This window comes from Eutrigla gurnardus (genome assembly GCF_963514095.1).
Source record: "Eutrigla gurnardus genome assembly, chromosome: 18".
Lineage (NCBI taxonomy): Eukaryota > Metazoa > Chordata > Actinopteri > Perciformes > Triglidae > Eutrigla > Eutrigla gurnardus.
Window position 1 is genome coordinate 2,570,129 of NC_139929.1, and position 18,002 is coordinate 2,588,130.

General features: G+C 46.0%; 1 protein-coding gene across 2 annotated transcripts in view; it reads right to left on the bottom strand.

The window, feature by feature from the left end:
• Positions 1-1,187: 1,187 nt before the first annotated feature.
• Positions 1,188-18,002, bottom strand: part of kcnb2b (potassium voltage-gated channel subfamily B member 2b) — a 70,333-nt gene continuing 53,518 nt past the window's right edge. For both annotated transcript variants that reach the window (XM_084034250.1, XM_084034251.1), the window contains exon 3: positions 1,188-3,454. In XM_084034250.1, coding sequence (XP_083890376.1) covers positions 1,625-3,454 — 1,830 coding nt within the window. In that variant the 3' untranslated portion in view covers positions 1,188-1,624. The remainder of the gene's footprint in view (positions 3,455-18,002) is intronic.

Here is an 18,002-nt window from a genome sequence, read left to right on the forward strand (position 1 = left end):
GAACAAAAAAAACTCCTTTGGGTTTAAGTTTGACTGAAAATAGTTTTGTTCACAATAAAAACAACAAATTAAAAGTCCCAAGACACTACGGATATACAAAAAACAACAAAAAGATGTCTTAATATCAGCAGAATGGGATAAAACTTGCAGTGGTGTGGAAAACGACATCAGGGTGCTGAGGATAGAATAATAAACACAACGCAGGTAAACAAAAACCCATAACTACCGTCAGAATACATGTAATTACTGAATATGTTCCTACGCAGCCGAGATAGATGAAAGCTTGTCAGTGTGCTTGATTTGGTCCATCGATATCAGAAGGAATATTATCATTGTTTAAATCATTTGTCGCCCAAACTGGATAATTATAGTCTAAAGCATATATATGTGTATTAATGAGATCTACTGTGCTGAATAAATAAATAGTCTTAACTCGTTTTATGGAATCTCACTTACCTACAACCAATCTAGTTCTTAAATATTTCATATTTTACTTTAAAAACTACTTTTAGACGTGTATACCTGATGTCAGAGAGTATATATAAGATTTATTTGTTTGTCGTGTGTGATTTAGATGGAATCAGAAAAGGCTCCAACAGGAAAAGGAACTTCTGAAACCACAATAAATATAAATGTATTATTCGCTAAGTGGTGTGTGCTAGTTCCTGTTCCTTTTATCGGTTACGTGTGTGTGTGTGTGTGTGTGTGTGTGTATGTGTGTGTGTGTGTGTGTGCGTTTGGCAACTACTACGTGTGTATGCGCTGATCGATATTGGATGCTCAACTGAAAGTTCAACAGTTGTTATGAAAACCAAAAGCAAACAGTTTAAACGTTACAGTTTCGCACGACATTTTCACACACACACACACACACACACACACACACACACACACACACACACACACACACACACACACACACACACACACACACACGCACACGCGCACACGCACACACACACACACACACACACACACACACACAGAAACAGAAAGAAAGAAAACATTACAGGGTCTCCATGGGAACACTTTGCATTTCCACAAAAGGTAATGATATGTTTTTTTAATAGGTCGCTACGATGCAACACCCCAGTCTGAGGGCTTTCAATTCAACCCCCCCTCCCCCCCCCCTCCCCCCCTCCCTCCCCTCCACTCCCCCCCCCCCCGTTCACATTACAAATATTTGTACCATCCGTGTCCGTCCTGTGCATTGTCATTGCCTTAGTTGTCCTTGTATTTACAGTGGAGCGCTTTCAGCAAACTAAGCACCGTAAAATATCTGTCTTTTGTTGTTGTTTTTAAATGCATGCTTGTTTTTACAGATAAAATGTGCATTTTCCTTCTTTTTTTTTTTTGCTAGAAAAAAAGGAGACTGTCGTTATGTACATCGGGAGGAGCTCCGTTGATGAAGCTCCTCTTCGAGTCTTTCCTTTCAAACCTGCAGTTTCTCCTTCAGCAAAACACAACGACACAAGTAAAAGGGACTTGTCATGCCATGCAAAAAACACCTTTCACTCCTGACTGCACCTGTTAGTTCACCCCCTCCACACACACACACACACACACACACCGGAGTGTGAGGTGTACTGTGGAGTCCACGTCCCCGTCATGGCGTCTCCGGTAGTCACATGCTGGTTTCACAGGTGGGGGAGAGGCTGCCGTCCCCGGGGATCAGGTGGATGTCGGTTGTAAACATGTGGTTCTCCACTTTGTGTCCGCTTTGGTTGCTGTCGGCCTCGACCTCCTCGCCGCCGCCGCAGACCACACCTTGGGTGCAGTTTTGTGCCGCCGCCGCCGCCTTCGGCGACCCGGGTGCGGCTCCCGCCACCTCCATCAGATGCTTCTCCTTGTGGTTTTCCATATCCTCATCTCCCGGTGGGGTGTCCACCACCAGCCTCTCCGGGGACACCGGGCCACCGCCGTCCTCCTCCTCCGTGACCGGCAGCAGCTCCTCTGTGCTGGGGGCGAACGGGGGCATCCCTCCCTCCGGGGACTCGTCCCCCAGGATGCTGGAGCTGACGTCTCCGGGGGAGGTGGTGCTGGGCGGCGTCAGCGGGCCCTCGGCAGACGTCTTGGTGCAGTTCACCTTTAACCCCTTCAGTTTAAGAGGGTTGTTCCTGCTGGGAGAGATATTCTCCACCGCACCTTTCAAGCCCTCCTCTATGTGGAGGTCCGATCCGTCGCCGGGGTCGGCGGATTCATAGAGGTCGTCTTTGAGCGGAGAGCCGTTGATCCGGTCGTCCTCCCCCGAGGGCAGCACCTCCTTCATCTCCAGCTCCACCTCCTCTCTTAGGGTGAATTCAGGGGATTTCCTGGGCGAGGCGGGGGCCGTCACGTTTGTGCTCAGGGTGCTCATGGAGCTGGTAGTGTTGAGGTTGGTGAAGGACTGCGACTTGGTCATCTGGTTGTACATCTCCTCCAGCTTCTGCACGTTCAGGTGCTGCGGCGTCCTGCTCCGCTGGGGGCTCCCCGTGGTGGTGATGGTGATGCGGTGGGGGGAGCCCTGCGGCGAGGGGTTCCTTTTATCGGGGGATTTGAGGTTGAGGTCGGCGTCGGGCCGGGTGGAGCTGCCCCAGCGGCTCGGCGACAGGTGGTTGTCCATGGAGGCCTTCTCCTCGCCTTTCTCCACCACCACGTCCATCAGCTCCATGCTGCGGGCGAACGCGTCCTTCAAGTTCATCGACACGATGCTGCCGTTCCTCTTGGCCCTCTCCAGCGCCTCCCGCCTCTTGATGGCCTTCTCCTGCCTCTTCTGCTCCTTGTAGAACTCGGAGAAGTTGTTGACGATGATGGGGATGGGCAGGGCGATCACCAGCACGCCCGCGATGCAGCACAGCCCGCCCACGATCTTCCCCAGCAACGTCTGCGGGTAGATGTCCCCGTAGCCCACCGTCGTCATGGTGATGGTGGCCCACCAGAAGGAGGCGGGGATACTGGTGAACTTGGTGGCGTCCTCGTCTTTCTCGGCGAAGAACACCAGGCTGGAGAATATCATGATGCCCATGGCGAGGAACAAAATGAGCAGGCCCAGTTCGTTGTAGCTCCGCCTCAGAGTGAAGCCGAGGGACTGCAGGCCCGTGGAGTGCCTCGCCAGCTTCAGGATCCTCAGTATTCTCATGATCCGGAAGATCTGGACCACGCGGCGCACGTTCTGGAACTGCAGCACGCTCTTGTTGGACTCGGTGAGGAAGATGGTGACGTAGTAGGGCAGGATGGCCAGCAGGTCGATGACGTTCAGCGGGCCCTTGAAGAACTTCCACTTGTTGGGCGAGGAGAGGAAGCGGAGGAGGTACTCCATGGTGAACCAGGCGATGCACACGGCCTCCACGTGGGCCAGCTGGGGGTTGTCGTTGGCCGTGCCGAACTCGTCCGTCACCTGGAGGTCCGGCAGGGTGTTGAGAGACAGAGCGATGGTGGAGAGGATGATGAACAGGATGGAGATGATGGCGAGGATCTGGAACGAGAGGAACGCGACATTAGCGGGCGTCCAAGAAATGTGTCATTATTAAACAAATCAGAGTTGAGCGTGAGCCACAAAACAGCAGATATCCAGATCGAGATCTCTCAATCAGCTTGTTACGGCTCGGCAGCTCGTGGCAGATGGGACGCACTGTGAATAATCATGTGTCTGATTTGAATTAGGGAGCAGAATAGGATGCATAAATAAAGGCTGAGATGTGTGGAGTGTAATCCAATGGATGTGTCACGCACATCGTCGCCATGGCGATGTATATGACTAAAGAAGACTCAAATGAGTATTTAAATGAATGCAGGGTAGATAATTAAATGAGGAGAACAAATAAGGGGAAATAACTAGGACAGAACTCTATTTTTGGGAGTGTGTGTGTGTGTGTGTGTGTGTGTGTGTGTGTGTGTGTGTGTGCCCAGCTACAGTAGATACAAAGGGATAAAAGGATTTTGGCTCCACCTGTTGGCAGCGGTCTAAAACCTCCCTCCGACTCACAATAACAATTTATTTGCTTTTCAGCGATGCAGCAAAAAGTAACTTTATTTAAAACCTTCTGTTTGTTCTGGTGCTGGTTTTAAAGCTGGTTTGATGTGGTTTCCATGCACCTTCTGCTCGGTAACGGACGGGTAAGAACATCCCATAATCCTCAGAGGTCAGCCCAGCGTGAGGCTGCGTTTCAACTTCAGCTCTTTACTTCAAACAGGATTTATTCACCTTGATGGATTAAATCTAGCCTTAGATGTTCTGACTGGGGTTGGATAGTTTAAAATGGGCTGTTAGGAGTATATACACTTTATGTTGGCCATAAAGTTGGAATGTTTAGTTTCCAGCACAATCCTCTTGTATATTCCTATTTAATTACATTTCATGTCCCGATTATCCAGAAATTGATTCATGCATTTGTTTGGCTATAAAAGACAATTCAATTCAATTATTCCAACTTTATGGGCGACCCTGTAAATGTGCTGATTTTCCCCCCATATCTTAAACTCTGCTCAGCCCACACAGGTGAAGAGTCTCGGTCCGACACGCAGCGCAATCACCAATCACCAATCACCAATCAACAATCACCAATCAACCGAAATCCAGCAGAAACCATTTGCATTCTTTTCTGCTTGAAGTCCTCTGACCAATATATAAAAACCTCATGAAATCTAATGAATAAAGATTGAAACGTCTAAGTTAAGACAGGGAGTCCGTGTGAATACTAAGCATAAATGTACTCGGAGACTGTCACGGGTTTGCCCTTTGAGAATTGTCCCTAATTCAGCAAATATCCCATATTAGTGAGTATCATGCAGGGAGTTGAACGATGCAGCAGGGGTCGGCCCACAGCGAGCCTCACGCTGGCTGGGACACGCTGGGGAACTACAGCAGCCGGATGCTGGCGACACCACCTGGAATAGACGCAATCAATTCCTTATAATAGAAGGGGAGGGGCATATATAGAAAAATAGAGGGGGGGGGGGAGGGAGGGGGGTGTCATGGCTCAGCAGAGGAAGTGTTATCACTAAATGAATGCTTACGCTGATTAGGTTAAACCTATTAGCAGCTAAGTGAGGCAGCCGCGGCCTGGCAGCGAGCTGGAGAGTCACAGAGAGGACGTACGCCTGAACTTGGCACACTTCAGGCTCCGCCCCCTCCTCCCCCCTGTTTGCTGAACACCTTGGAACCAGCTCCAAAAAAAAAAAAAAAAGATTAAAGCACGAGATGACCATTTCAGATCAGTTTAGTCGTGGTAAATTGCGTCACTGGGGCGGCTGGATCTCCTCAGACGATGTAACGGAGTGAATATGATTCGGGAAGGTCACTCGTTCTCTAGAGGTCAGCTGTTCTTTATTTAGACTCACATTACCGCCTCGGAGGGAGAGGAGCTTAATCTTCGTCCAAAGGGAGGCCTTTAAAGCTGGAGCGTGAACGGACCCAGTTATTCATGATTTCCCCGACCCCACACCCGTGGAATCACCCGCCCTGCACCCATCCTGCACCCGCCCTGCACCCATCCAGCACCCGCCCTGCACCCATCCTGCACCCGCCCTGCACCCATCCTGCACCCGCCCAGAACCCATCCTGCACCCACCCGCCCTGCACCCGCCCTGCACCCGCCCGCCCTGCACCCGCCCTGCACCCTGAGGTTTTGACCTCAGGTGGAGGTCAGGCCCAGTCATGTGACCTGATTGGCTTAGACGTGGACGTCTTCAGATGATTAGGTGATGTGTGACACGCTGTAGTTGTCTGCAGCTCCTCCGGCTCTCCTCAGCTTCGCCTCGATGACACGCGGTGATGAAAAGACAGACGGAGGGAATGTCACGTGACTTTTTATGTTTTATTTTATACAAGCCTCCAGATTTCCCTGGGTGCTTCGGTGTCTACTCCTGAGCACGTTATAAAACAAAAATGACTTGACAAACGTCCTCACACACACAAGTAAAAATAAATAAAAACCAGCTGGCTTCACCCCTCAAGGGACGGCTTAAAAAAACCACAAACACACTGTCGGAAACAATTTAGGAGGATATCTTGTGTGCCTCAACAGGAAGTGAACCCTTGTAAAGCTCTTTGAGGTAGCATCAGGTCCCCCTGGGAGACCCGAGCCGGACTACAAGGTTGATCCAGGTCGACTCCCCAGTTAAGAGCTCTCTGAGCCTGATCTTCTTCTCTAAATTGTGACAACCTCCTCTTTTCTCCGTTCCCACAGGAGACGGTCCATAAGCCCACTGACTCCTCTCTCAATGTCCCGTCATCGGTGTCTACGTGGTCGTATAAGCCACGCCCCCTCCCTCCTTCCTTATAGGAGGAGGGAGGAAAGGAACGGCTATCGATCACATTAGAGCTGCAGGCCCAGCGAGCCCCGATTGATCTCCTTCCTCAGAGCTCTTACGGACCCTGATCCACCTCTGAGGTCCTCACTGACCCCCCAACCCCTCCCCCACGTTTGTGTCGTCGATTCATGCTGGACAAATTGAGCCATTCCTCAGGTATGATCACCCCCCCCCCCCCCCCTGCAGAATCAATGTAGGTGATTATGACTATGGTAATGTGGATTGATCTGGAGGAATGTGTGCTATTTCATCTTCTGAGACTTTAGATCGTCCCGTTGGGTGACATAACACATCAATGCATGGGTGCTGGGTGTCACATGGCTACACAGCTTTGTGCATTATTTAAACCATGACTACATGAGCTGGAAATATGTTTAAAAAGACCAAAGATCCAGGGTTCCTACACCTTTTCCAAAGGCAAATTCAAGCACTTTTCAAGCATTTCAAGGTGCATTTCCATGCTTTTCCAGCCTCTTCCAGCTGTGGTAAACTCCATATTTGTACCAATCCAATGGTCAGTATTCAGTCTACTTATTATGTCACTTGTTCATCACATTAAATGAGATGTTATTGTCCTCTAAACAACCAACATGATGTTTGGAGACAGCTTTTTACAGAAGGACCACAAATGAAAGGAAAACTAATTCCACTAACAGATCCACAGAAATATAATCACCAACTATTTTCATCATCTGTTCATCATCAAAAGGCATTTTTCATAAAGAAATGTCAGGAAATGCTGTTTTCAGTCCCTCAAATATGGAGATCTTCTTCCGTCTGTTATATGTCATCACATACAACACACATTTCAAGACCTTTATTCTACATCTAAGCACTTCTCAAACCGTAAAACTGAAATTCAAGTGTTTTCCAGGATTTCCAGCACCCGTACAACCCTCCATGTGTGAATTGTGTTTGAGTCTGAGTCTATATGTACTATACTTGTTAGGGAAGCTGGCTCGCGTGCTTTTAAAGGAGATTTATGAGGCCGAGGGTATGACTCGAACACGGCGGCCATTAGAGGGATTCATCGTTAATCAACAAAGAAAGCAGAGCCGTCTTCTCTCCCACTCCGTCCAAACATCCCGGGCCTTTTTTTTTTTCCTGTGGCCGCTTTCCAGAAGGACTCACGGGAGAGTAAAAGCGGAGCGGGAATGTGATATTGTGGTGGGCGTCCACTGATTTGTCCTGCAAGGTTTTTGGAGGAATGCCCATAGTTATTAAAAATGTGGGCCTCAATTCTAAAGCCATTAGTCTATCGACGAGATAATTGAGTTCATAAAGCAGTGGGGAGAAAAATGGCCAAAAAAAACGATTTGACTAAAAACCTTGAGAGCGGCCCAATATGTGTGCGGTTTTGGGATTGTTTTATATACAATCTGATAAAAACCTCTCCGGTCTCCACCTGGCAAACGATATCAGCGACTCCAGTGGGAGTTTAGTGCATACTAATAAAGGCTTATTATTTTCAAGAGAAAGCCGTGGAGCTCCTCGTCTCTGACAGCTCGCGGTGCAGTCAATAATTGCGGTGGATATATCCCATTTGTCTTGCATAACGCGGCATCACCACGCCGTGTCGCCTGCAATCCAATGTGTCATCAGTCAGTTCGACTCCAGCACGTCTGCTGCGTCGGCATGACAGCGGATTTTCAGGGGTCGATCGCAGGTGGCTCGTGATCTGCACATTTCTGCACATTTTTTCTCTTGCTTTCATTCCGTCCTCGACGGAGGCAACAGCTCCAGACGTTTTTTTTTCCCCAGAGGACTTTAAGTTTTAAGCCACAAGAAACCAGATATAAATAAATACAAATACGAGAGAGTACTCCCTTTCCTTGTTACTGTACTTTGATCTCTTCACTAAACTTTATCGTGTCCCCCTTTTTCTTCACGTTCTTGTAAACACATTATTCACTCTCCCCCTCAAAGCCCTTTCACTCCTCTCCCGTCTTTATTTATACTGATATTTGTTTGTGTGTTACTTTATATATTTATATATATATATATATATATATATATTTTTGAAGCCACAGGGAGGGAAGTGGGCTGGAATGAAATATTTATAGAGTGCGTCTATCCGCCGGGCCTGTAGCTGCACAGAAAGTGTTGCGTGGATCAAACTACACAACACAAGGTTGAGTGACGAGACCATAATAAGGAGAGGAAATACATGACTGACACATTGTGCTGACAATGACAATTATTACCATCATCCCATTAAGACGGGTTGCTAATTTACTGGGAAATGTGTATGAAAATAAAATAGATAAAAAATAGATAAAAGTGCATTTTATAAATCTTTGTCGGCTGTCATGACAACGGTTTGCTGGCCGACAAAAGCTGTGACTTTGATAGGAAACCCTGCAGAAAGACAGAGTGATACCGATACTGAATGATATTCAGGCAAAAATCTAAAATGTCAAGGGGAAAGGTAATGGAGTAATACAAAATTGAGTTGATTTCTTTGATATTTAACTTATATTTGCAACCAGATATCACATTAAACAGAGTTTAATTCAACTTTTTTCCGTACTGCAGCAGCATGGAAGATGGCGACCATAACAAAAACACCACAAAATGACCATTAATTCAGGTGAAGTTCTGTGAGACGTTGAAGAGGAAACGGAGATAAAATCAGAAGTAACTGTTGAAACTCGTGCTCTTTGGTGGTTATTCTCCTGAATACTCTTCTGTCTGCAACGTTTACAGGCAAAATGTAGCAACGCTGACCACCGACGCTCCAAATGCTTAACTTTACATCTCCAGCCAACAAGGTCACGACTCGACCTTGGGACGAACTCTGCTTCTCAATCAGGCGTATTGACGAATGTATTTAAAGCTCTCCGATAGGATCCTTGAGCCATCCGCCGGCTGAAATAGACACCCAACGCTGGCTCCATCCTATTCCTAGATCCTGTAACATAGGCCTCTTCCTCCTCCCTTATCAGATTTCCAGTATATATAGTCTTCGGCACGGATATGATTGCAGTTCAACAATACTTAATCAGGGTATTAAAAAAAGATTTCCCACAGTATTTCCGTACGACTCAGCAGTTTTTGTGACTTAAACATTGGATGTAAAACGTGGCTCCAGCTGAGACGAACGCCTCGCAGGAAGGGCAGCGGCGAGGGGGGAGGGGCACGCACGCTGCGTTAATGCAAAGAACAAACCGAGATTGAAGACAATGTCGTGATTCGTCTCGGAGAGGTCGACGCTTTTGGCTCTTTTCACTTTCAGGCAAACTTCTTGTTGCGTCGATCCATCGCTCTGCCCTTCTCTCTGTAATCTGTCATCGCTGCTGCCCTTTTAGACACCTTGCAGCCAATCACAGACCACGATTCAGGAGATTAGGGAGGGGAGGGGAGGCTGTACCTCCTATTACACCGTCAAAATGACCAAAATATACGTGTGCATTCATTTATGAAACAAAACAAATGTATAATACGTTTAAAACCTGCAGTAATATCATACTAATCCTAGGTTTTGCTGGTTTCTATGCCTTCGTATCCTGTTAACATGACTTTGATTGCGGTGGAATTGCTTTGGCAGCGTTTCACCATCTTTATGGTGATATTTACATTATAAAACAATTCCAGCAATGTCCTCCCTGCATGTCCTCTCTCTGCCAGGACGGAGGGATGGTGGTGGATGTGTGTGCACGTGCACGGGTGTGTGCATGTGTTTCTGGGGAGAACAAGCCTTCGGCCCTTATGGCGTGACAACATTATTAACCTATATGCTTCTGTCTGACTCCCCCCCCCCCCCTCCTGCAAGGAGAACAGCAGGCAGAACATAGATGCAGTCACATGCACGTGCACGTGCACATGAGGGTTTGTATATGTGCAAATTATATATCTACAAAAAAACATGCTCATTATGTAATATCTGCACCCCGGATGGATATTTTCAAAGCTGTAAAAACCAAAAGGACAACAACATTATTCTGGCAGATAACTTTCTTGTATTTTTGAGTAATTTTCGGTGCAGCAGCTCTGCCTTCCCGCGGGGGTTCTGTGCCTTCATGTGTGACAGAGAGAGGGAGGGAGAGAGAGGGAGAGAGAGAGCAGTCGACGGGGCTAAGTGTAATTACCACTAAGTGCGATCACTGTGTTAATCATCCGGCCAAGGGCCCATAATCAACACTTTCCTCCGAGCCACAGGGCCAGAGGAAAAAGGACGGGCTGAAAAAACAACACCAAACAACAAGCAGGCGGCCCAGACCCTCATGTTACCATGTAACAGTTAATATTCATCATGACGCTCCTCACTGCTGCAAATAACTCTCCGCTGGCGCTCGGCTGCTCGTATGCAGATAACGGCGAGGGGAAGGATCTCTTACAAGCTCCTCTACCCCCGAGTCTCCTGATAACATCATCCATCTGAGCTGGGAGGCAGAGGGAGCAGGGGAAGGTGGCGAGGAGGAGGCGTGTGTGTGTGTGTGTCGGTGTGTCGGTGTGTGTGTGGTACTTTCCAGAAATTTACTCAGAATAAGAATTACTCTCCTGCCACCTGTCCGGGGCGCTTTTTCCTTCACAGATAAGACTGGGAAAACCTCACAGAGGAGAAGAAAAACCTCTTCTCTACACCTCCCACACACACACACACACACACACACACACACACACACACACACACACACACACACACACACACACACACACACACACACACACACACACACACAGAACAAATGCTTGTAAAAAAAAAAGCATCTCACAAACATTTCTTCTCTCTTTTCAAAACACATTCTGCACTCAGCAGGCTCTTCCAGCTCTCAGCCTGAACCCCCCCCTCTATCTGTTATCCATCAATGACTACACGCCACCTCGCTGTCTGAGTCAAACTAACCACGGGCATGTCTCCGAGCAGTGGGACGCTGGGGTTTCTGGGTAAAGAGATGTTCCACTTGCACTTTTATTTGTTGGTCTTTTCTCGAGCCGGACAAAGACTCCGCCCACAAGAGGGAGCACTTTTTTAAAACTTTCTTTTTCCTCTTCTTGACATTGTGATTTGATAGTCGTCCCATGGAGGTTAGAACTCCAGAGTTTCGATGCGCTAAAGGAGGAGTCGAGATGATCCCTCGACTCTCCTCTCTGAATGAAAAACACACACACTTCCTTTCTTTCCCTCGTCTCATCCCGGAGTCACAGAGGGAGTCCAGCTCATCCTGATCAAACGTAAAGAATGACACCCCCCCCCCCCCCCCCCCTTCATTTATATTCACCGCCACATCGGCATCCAGCATCTACTCCAAACACCCATCACTCCACGCGCTGTGTCAATGTCAATCGCTGCTTTTTCACAAAGTCTCTTTCAAGTCATGAGCTGGTAGTATTTGTTATTCAGCCACGTTTTCCAAGGACAGACGTGTGCCTCGGAGTTTAACACTCCTACAAACGCGCTCTGATGCCTTTTTAATGTCGCTTCTTATTCTCTCCTGGAAAATATGAACCCGAACACACGGTTTCACCCTGAGATTCACCCTGATGGTGTTTGGGATGAATATATTCATGAGTGAGACGGAGTTGAAGAGTCAGACAATAAAAAAACAACCAAAACAATTAGCAGGGAGGAAAAATAACTAAGAAATAGACGATAAATCCTCAAATTATCAGAGACATGACTGCTGACTTCATGTTCATCTTCATCCCAATTACCAAAAACAAGAGAGAGAGGCTCAGTGACCACGGCGTGACAACGGCATCATGATGACGATGACGCCTGTCTCCGTAACCATAGAAACGTGTGAATGGAATCCCTGTTTCTCATATCATCACGGGGAAGAAACACCGATCAGCTGAGTGACCCGACCTCACCCAAACAGAAAAAAACAGTTCTCTATAGAATTCTTTCTTATTTTTTTAAACTGAGCAAATCCACGCTATGGTGTGACTGCTGTACAGTTGATAGAGGAGTGTTGATATAAGGCGATACATAAAGGATAGAACAGAAGTTCATTAATAATGTTCCAAGTGCCCTTAAAACGGGAACGCCTCATTTCTTCTTCTCATTATGTGAAAATGTTGCTCACTTTGATAAGTTAGATTCTTCATGTGAACAGAAGATGGATGGAACACGATCTGTGCTTCTGTTTCACTGAAGTTTGACCAAAAAGAAAACCCATCTTGCTCTTCTTGTCTTCGCCCCTTTATGCAGAAGAAAAGCTGCAGCTCCCTCCCTCGCAATGTTTACTTCACTAATGACTCACGCCGGATCATACATGGTGGTCAGCAACAACAGGAAAAAGGGAGAGCACGATAGAGAATGAGAGGGAATGAGTCGGTATGAGTGACTGAGCAATCGAGCCGAGTGCTGCTTCACGGCAGCAGCAAGCAGGGGACGCTGATAAGGAGCTGCAACAACGGGCAGCGTTTCACTGCCTTTGTTGGCCTGCACATGAGAGTGATGATCAGCAGGCGCTGGCTGGCTGTTTCCATGGTGTTAGGATGAGGTGTGTGTGTGTGTGTGTGTGTGGGCGGTAGTTTGGTGTGTGTAGGTTTAGGGTGGAGGCTCAAGTATTATTGATAGGTTGCCTGTCCTTGAGAAAGGCCAGATTGGGACGCCCCCACTCTCCACGGGAGATTTCCTTTAATTCATCCAAATGAGGACACACAAGGTGCACAATTCACACGGGCACAAAACACACACACACATCACACACACACACACACACACACACATCACACGCACACACACACACACATCACACACACACACACACACACACACACACACACACACACAGATGGCTGCATGTAATCAGAAATGATGGAGAGGTCAAAATACGTACAGATTTTACAGATATTACTCAAAAATCACACGATTTGGGGAATTTATTTTCTAAATTTGTTATAACGAGTTTATAGCTCTGTGCTATGAGAGGCTAAATGCTAACGTCAGCATGCTAACATGCTCACATGTATTACCAGGATTACATCTAAGTATAGCGTTTTTAGCATGCTAAGTGTTAGCATTAGGGCTGGACCTGAATATTCAACTATTATATTTGTTCCGTCGGGTAGGAAAGTATAGCAAAATGATTATTATTTTATTAAACCCCTCAGTATTTCACACATGCATGAAAAACAACACCATTTGGAAAATGATTCTTACTTAATTACACATTACAATAGAACCTGCAGAATAACCTTGGCCTCGGATTAGAATGAACGACACCTGGGCCGTCAATCTCGGCCAAGAACGGAGAAAAGCCGTTCCCGAGTCGCGTCGTGGAGACGAACGAGGCTGAAAATGAAACGCTGAGCGTGCGATCAGACACTAGTATCTCTGGTGTGAGGAGGAAAGAGTGAGTAACTGCTCACAACCCTCTCTTCATATCCTTACTAAAGATAGACTTCACATCCAATTACAATGATCTTGAATCATCCTCAGATCGGCTGGTATGATCCCAACATCTCAAACCACCGGTTCCTGCAGGAAGAGGAGGAGGAGGAGGAGGAGTGAAAGGAGAGCCGACGGTGTTGCACCAACAAGCCGGCAGTGAATTCTCAACACAACAGTGAAGTATTACTGCTGCAGCGTTATTACAGCTCAGTGTGGACAGTTGAACACACACATGCATCAAGAGACTAATAATACTAATAATAATAATATAGTCGGCGTGCCCCGGAGGGTTGATCCACTTGGAAATCACGACTCAGAATGCATGAAAACATGAAAACTGGGTAGTTGAGAGCCATGATGGCAAACATCTGTGCTCCTGAATGTGCAAAGACATCAGATCCTGAGCAGGTCTGTGGCTGACCGTGACCTTTGAACTCCCACCGGAGGGGAAGTCCAGGCGGTATCCATGCTAATTTTACCCTCATAGGCGGTGCAGTGCAATAATAAATCACGATAAAATCCCACAGCAGTCTAAATGGAACAGATGAGAGGTACATCCTAACATTCTGACAATGACACTGCAAATGATGATAATCAATTAATTAAAATTTAAATAAAAAACCTGCCAAACTCTCTTTAATTAACGCCTCTCAAGTGGGAGAATAAATTAAACATCTCGATCAGATCCCCGCCAGCTGCGTCTGCAACAACCACCGCCGTATTGTGTGATTGTACCGTCTAGACGAGAGTATCACACACATTTTTCACTCGCTTCAAGGTTAGGTTTGTTTTTCTCTAGTCAATACGTGCTTAAACGTGAGGTTGATGCCCAATAAAAAGACACGGGATCATAGCTGGCTGATTGGAGGTGATGCAGTCAGCTGTGTGTGTAGATATATTCCCTGTAGATGTACAGTCTGTGCTTTGCTGGTGATGCACTCAGGTGTATTATCACTGGAGTCTAGTGTCTAGAGGCCCCTACCGCCCCTGGGGGACGTTCAGGGTAGTGAGAGAGGCGATAAAAATACATTTCTAGAACGTGAGGAGGTCACCACAACCACAAGAGGTCCTTTAGAAAGCAGCCAGAACTAAAACCCCAAAAATATAATGCAGTTTTATGCATCAGACTGTCAGATTAGCTGTGGACAGACACAGAGGTGCACACTCACTCACTCACTTGCATCACATGATGATTCCTGGCAGATTAAAACTAGAAAGTAGAATCACTGGTAAAAAAAAACAACTGTTACATTGGATAATTATAATTAATAATTATAGAGGAAGCAAGTCAAAACCCTCTTGCCACATATGGAGTTGTTTTGCTCACTTCGGCTTCTGTTGCTCAAATGTCATCTAAACATATCCTGTCGCACTCTGTGAGAACTGTCGGTTCGCAAGCAGAAAGGGGAACCATCCCCAGAAAAAAGGGGAACCATCCCGTTGATCCAGCAATAAAGTCTCTCCACTCTTTCTCCATCTTTGCACTCTCCTGCAGACTGTATAACACTCTGTGTGCCTTTGAAGCTTCAAATTAAAAGACAAAGACAATTGTTGTGTTCAAAGTAAGTTTCCTACACGGAGCTGCGTTAACAAAAGGCTGGTTAAAGAATTACCACAACAGCAGACGGCGCGGAGCAGAAAGCACATAGCACCACACACACAGAGGGCAGGAAATAACCAGCGCTCCGTGTGTTGGGAAGACGGAGGCTGCGTGGCATATTGTGCTCATAGAAACCCAGCGAAGAGTGAACAAACAATTAATTACAGCGCTGCACGCTGACATTCTGTGAGGTGTAATCCTATTAGCGAGGAGCTCCTGTGCTGCGTGAAGTGGACTCTGAAGTGCATCGGCGGTGTTGACATTAACGTTCGGACGGCACGTCGTGCATTTGTTCTGTCGGAGACGGAAGGTTGCACCTGACGGAGAGGATGGAGATAGAAAATAGACGATATGCTGCAGGTGGCTGATGGTGCACGATAAAACTCCTCTGTGAATCAGCTATTTAAAGTGTATTTTACTGCTTTAATACCACAAATATTTTGTCAGATGCTAAAATGTTGTGTTGATTTAACACTATTCTATTGCATAGACTAATAAAAAGTAGAACTACTATCATCACTATCACATTTTTTACATTTTAAGAACGCCTATGGAGCAAAAACACTATAAAACAGGAGAATGTGGGATCGAAGGCTAATTAAATCTGGATTAAGAAGCAGCCGGGAGCGTTTCTTCGTTAATAGAAACCTTCTCCTGATAATCTTTCTTTTTAATTCTGCAAAAAAAAAAAAAAAAAAAAAATATATATATATATATATATATATATATATATATATATGTATATATATATGTATGTATGTATGTATATATATTATCATTTTTTATTATTATTATTTTGTAATATTATACATATATTTTGTTCATTTTTATACATTTATTTAAAAGAAAAAAGAAAAAGAAAATGATGTATATAAAAAACAAATATATATATTTATATAAAACAGCCTCAATAACTTGTTCCGAGGGAGGAATAGTAATATGTATAATTTATATATACACAATTTATTCAGCTCTTACTGAGCATGTAAAAAAAAAGTTTTCAAACTGCAGTAATTGGCCTGCGAGGCCATTTGAACTTATTTGCCTTCAGATCTGCAAAAAGGAAGACGAGAGCCGGTTAGCAACGTCGCACTGCGATGCTCCTTCATACCTCGGCTTAAAAAAACAAAACACGAGGTCAGAATAATCGTCCGTGTCTCTTCTGGTGTCACTTAGCCTCTCTCTCTCCGCTACGTTGCCCAGGCCGTCAGTAAACAATGTATTATAACGTGCAGGGAGACCTCTTCCTCTTCAGGATGTAACCCCCGGTACGACGGCGTGAGTCTGCCTCACCCTGCTAGCGATGCACATCCAGCCTCATTCACGGAGTAATTCTTTCACTGAGCAAACAAACACAACCACTCTACACGACACTTAACACGATTGATACGCCCGGGCCAATTCCTAGGTAACGAGAGCAGGCTCTCTCTCTCTGCACACGCACACACACACACACACACACACACACACACACACACACGAATAATGTACGATATAATGAGTGTAAACCACCCAGCTTACAAGGTTGAATACATTTACATTCAAATATGAGGAAACGAACAGTAAAATAACTCCCAAACGCCAGAAGTCATTATATTGACAAATATTGTTGCAGGATATTTTGAATCTTATCTTTTGAATTACTTTTGAACGACTGCACAATACTTAAAAGTATACACAGCATCAACGAGATGATCCACATCATGGAGAATAATATATACTGCTATTAGTGACCGGCCTCCATTACTCAGTACTTTAATGAGCAGCATTAGAAGCCTCTTACTTCCTGTGTTGACCGCTGAGCTTCACGCTCCAGTTAAAATACCAAATGTATGCTACTGGAATGGGCCCATCGAGGCGTAGCGTCCTCTCAGGAAAAACCCACAATCAATGTCAAATATTGATTCTCATTCATTAAGTCGAGTCACAAGCTCTCCCGGCGTGTGCGGCTCTGAAAAGCTCATCAGAAATGTTTCATCAGAATTAATGGTTTGGTCGGGAAATAATGTAAACTGGGAGGTGTGTGTCTGGGATGATGGCTTCGGGGGGGGGGGGGGGGGGGGGAGGAGGTGGAGGAGAAGGAGGAGAAGGAGGAGAAGGAGAAGAAAGAAGAAGGAAGAAGGAGGAGAAGAAGAAGAAAGAAGGAAGGAGGAAGAGGAGAGGAAGAAGAAGAAGAAAGAAGGAAGAAGAAAAAGACGGAGGAGGAGGAGGAGAAGAAGAAAGAAGGAAGGAGGAGGGGGAGAAGAAGAAGAAGAAAGAAGGAAGAAGAAGGAGGAGGAGGAGAAGAAAGAAGAAGGAAGAAGAAGGAGGAGGAGGAGAAGAAGAAGAAAGAAGGAAGAAGAAGAAGGAGGAGGAGAAGGAGGAGAAAGAAGGAAGAAGAAGAAGGAGGAGGAGGAGAAGAAGAAGAAGAAAGAAGGAAGAAGAAGGAGGAGGAGGAGAAGAAAGAAGGAAGAAGAAAAAGATGGAGGAGGAGGAGGAGGAGAAGAAGAAATAAGGAAGAGGGAGAAGGAGGAGGAGAAGAAGAAGAAGGAAAAATAAGATGAAGGAGGAGGAGAAGAAGAAGGAAAAAAGGAAGAAGAAGAAGGAAAAAGAAGATGAAGAAGATGAAGGAGGAGGAGGAGGAGAAGAAGAAGAAGGAGGAGGAGGAGATGAAGAAAGAAGAAGACGAAGAAGAAGAAGAAGAAGGAGGAGGAGAAGGAGGAGAAGAAGAAAGAAAAAAGGAAGAAGGAAAAAGAAGATGAAGATGAAGAAGGAGGAGGAGGAGAAGAA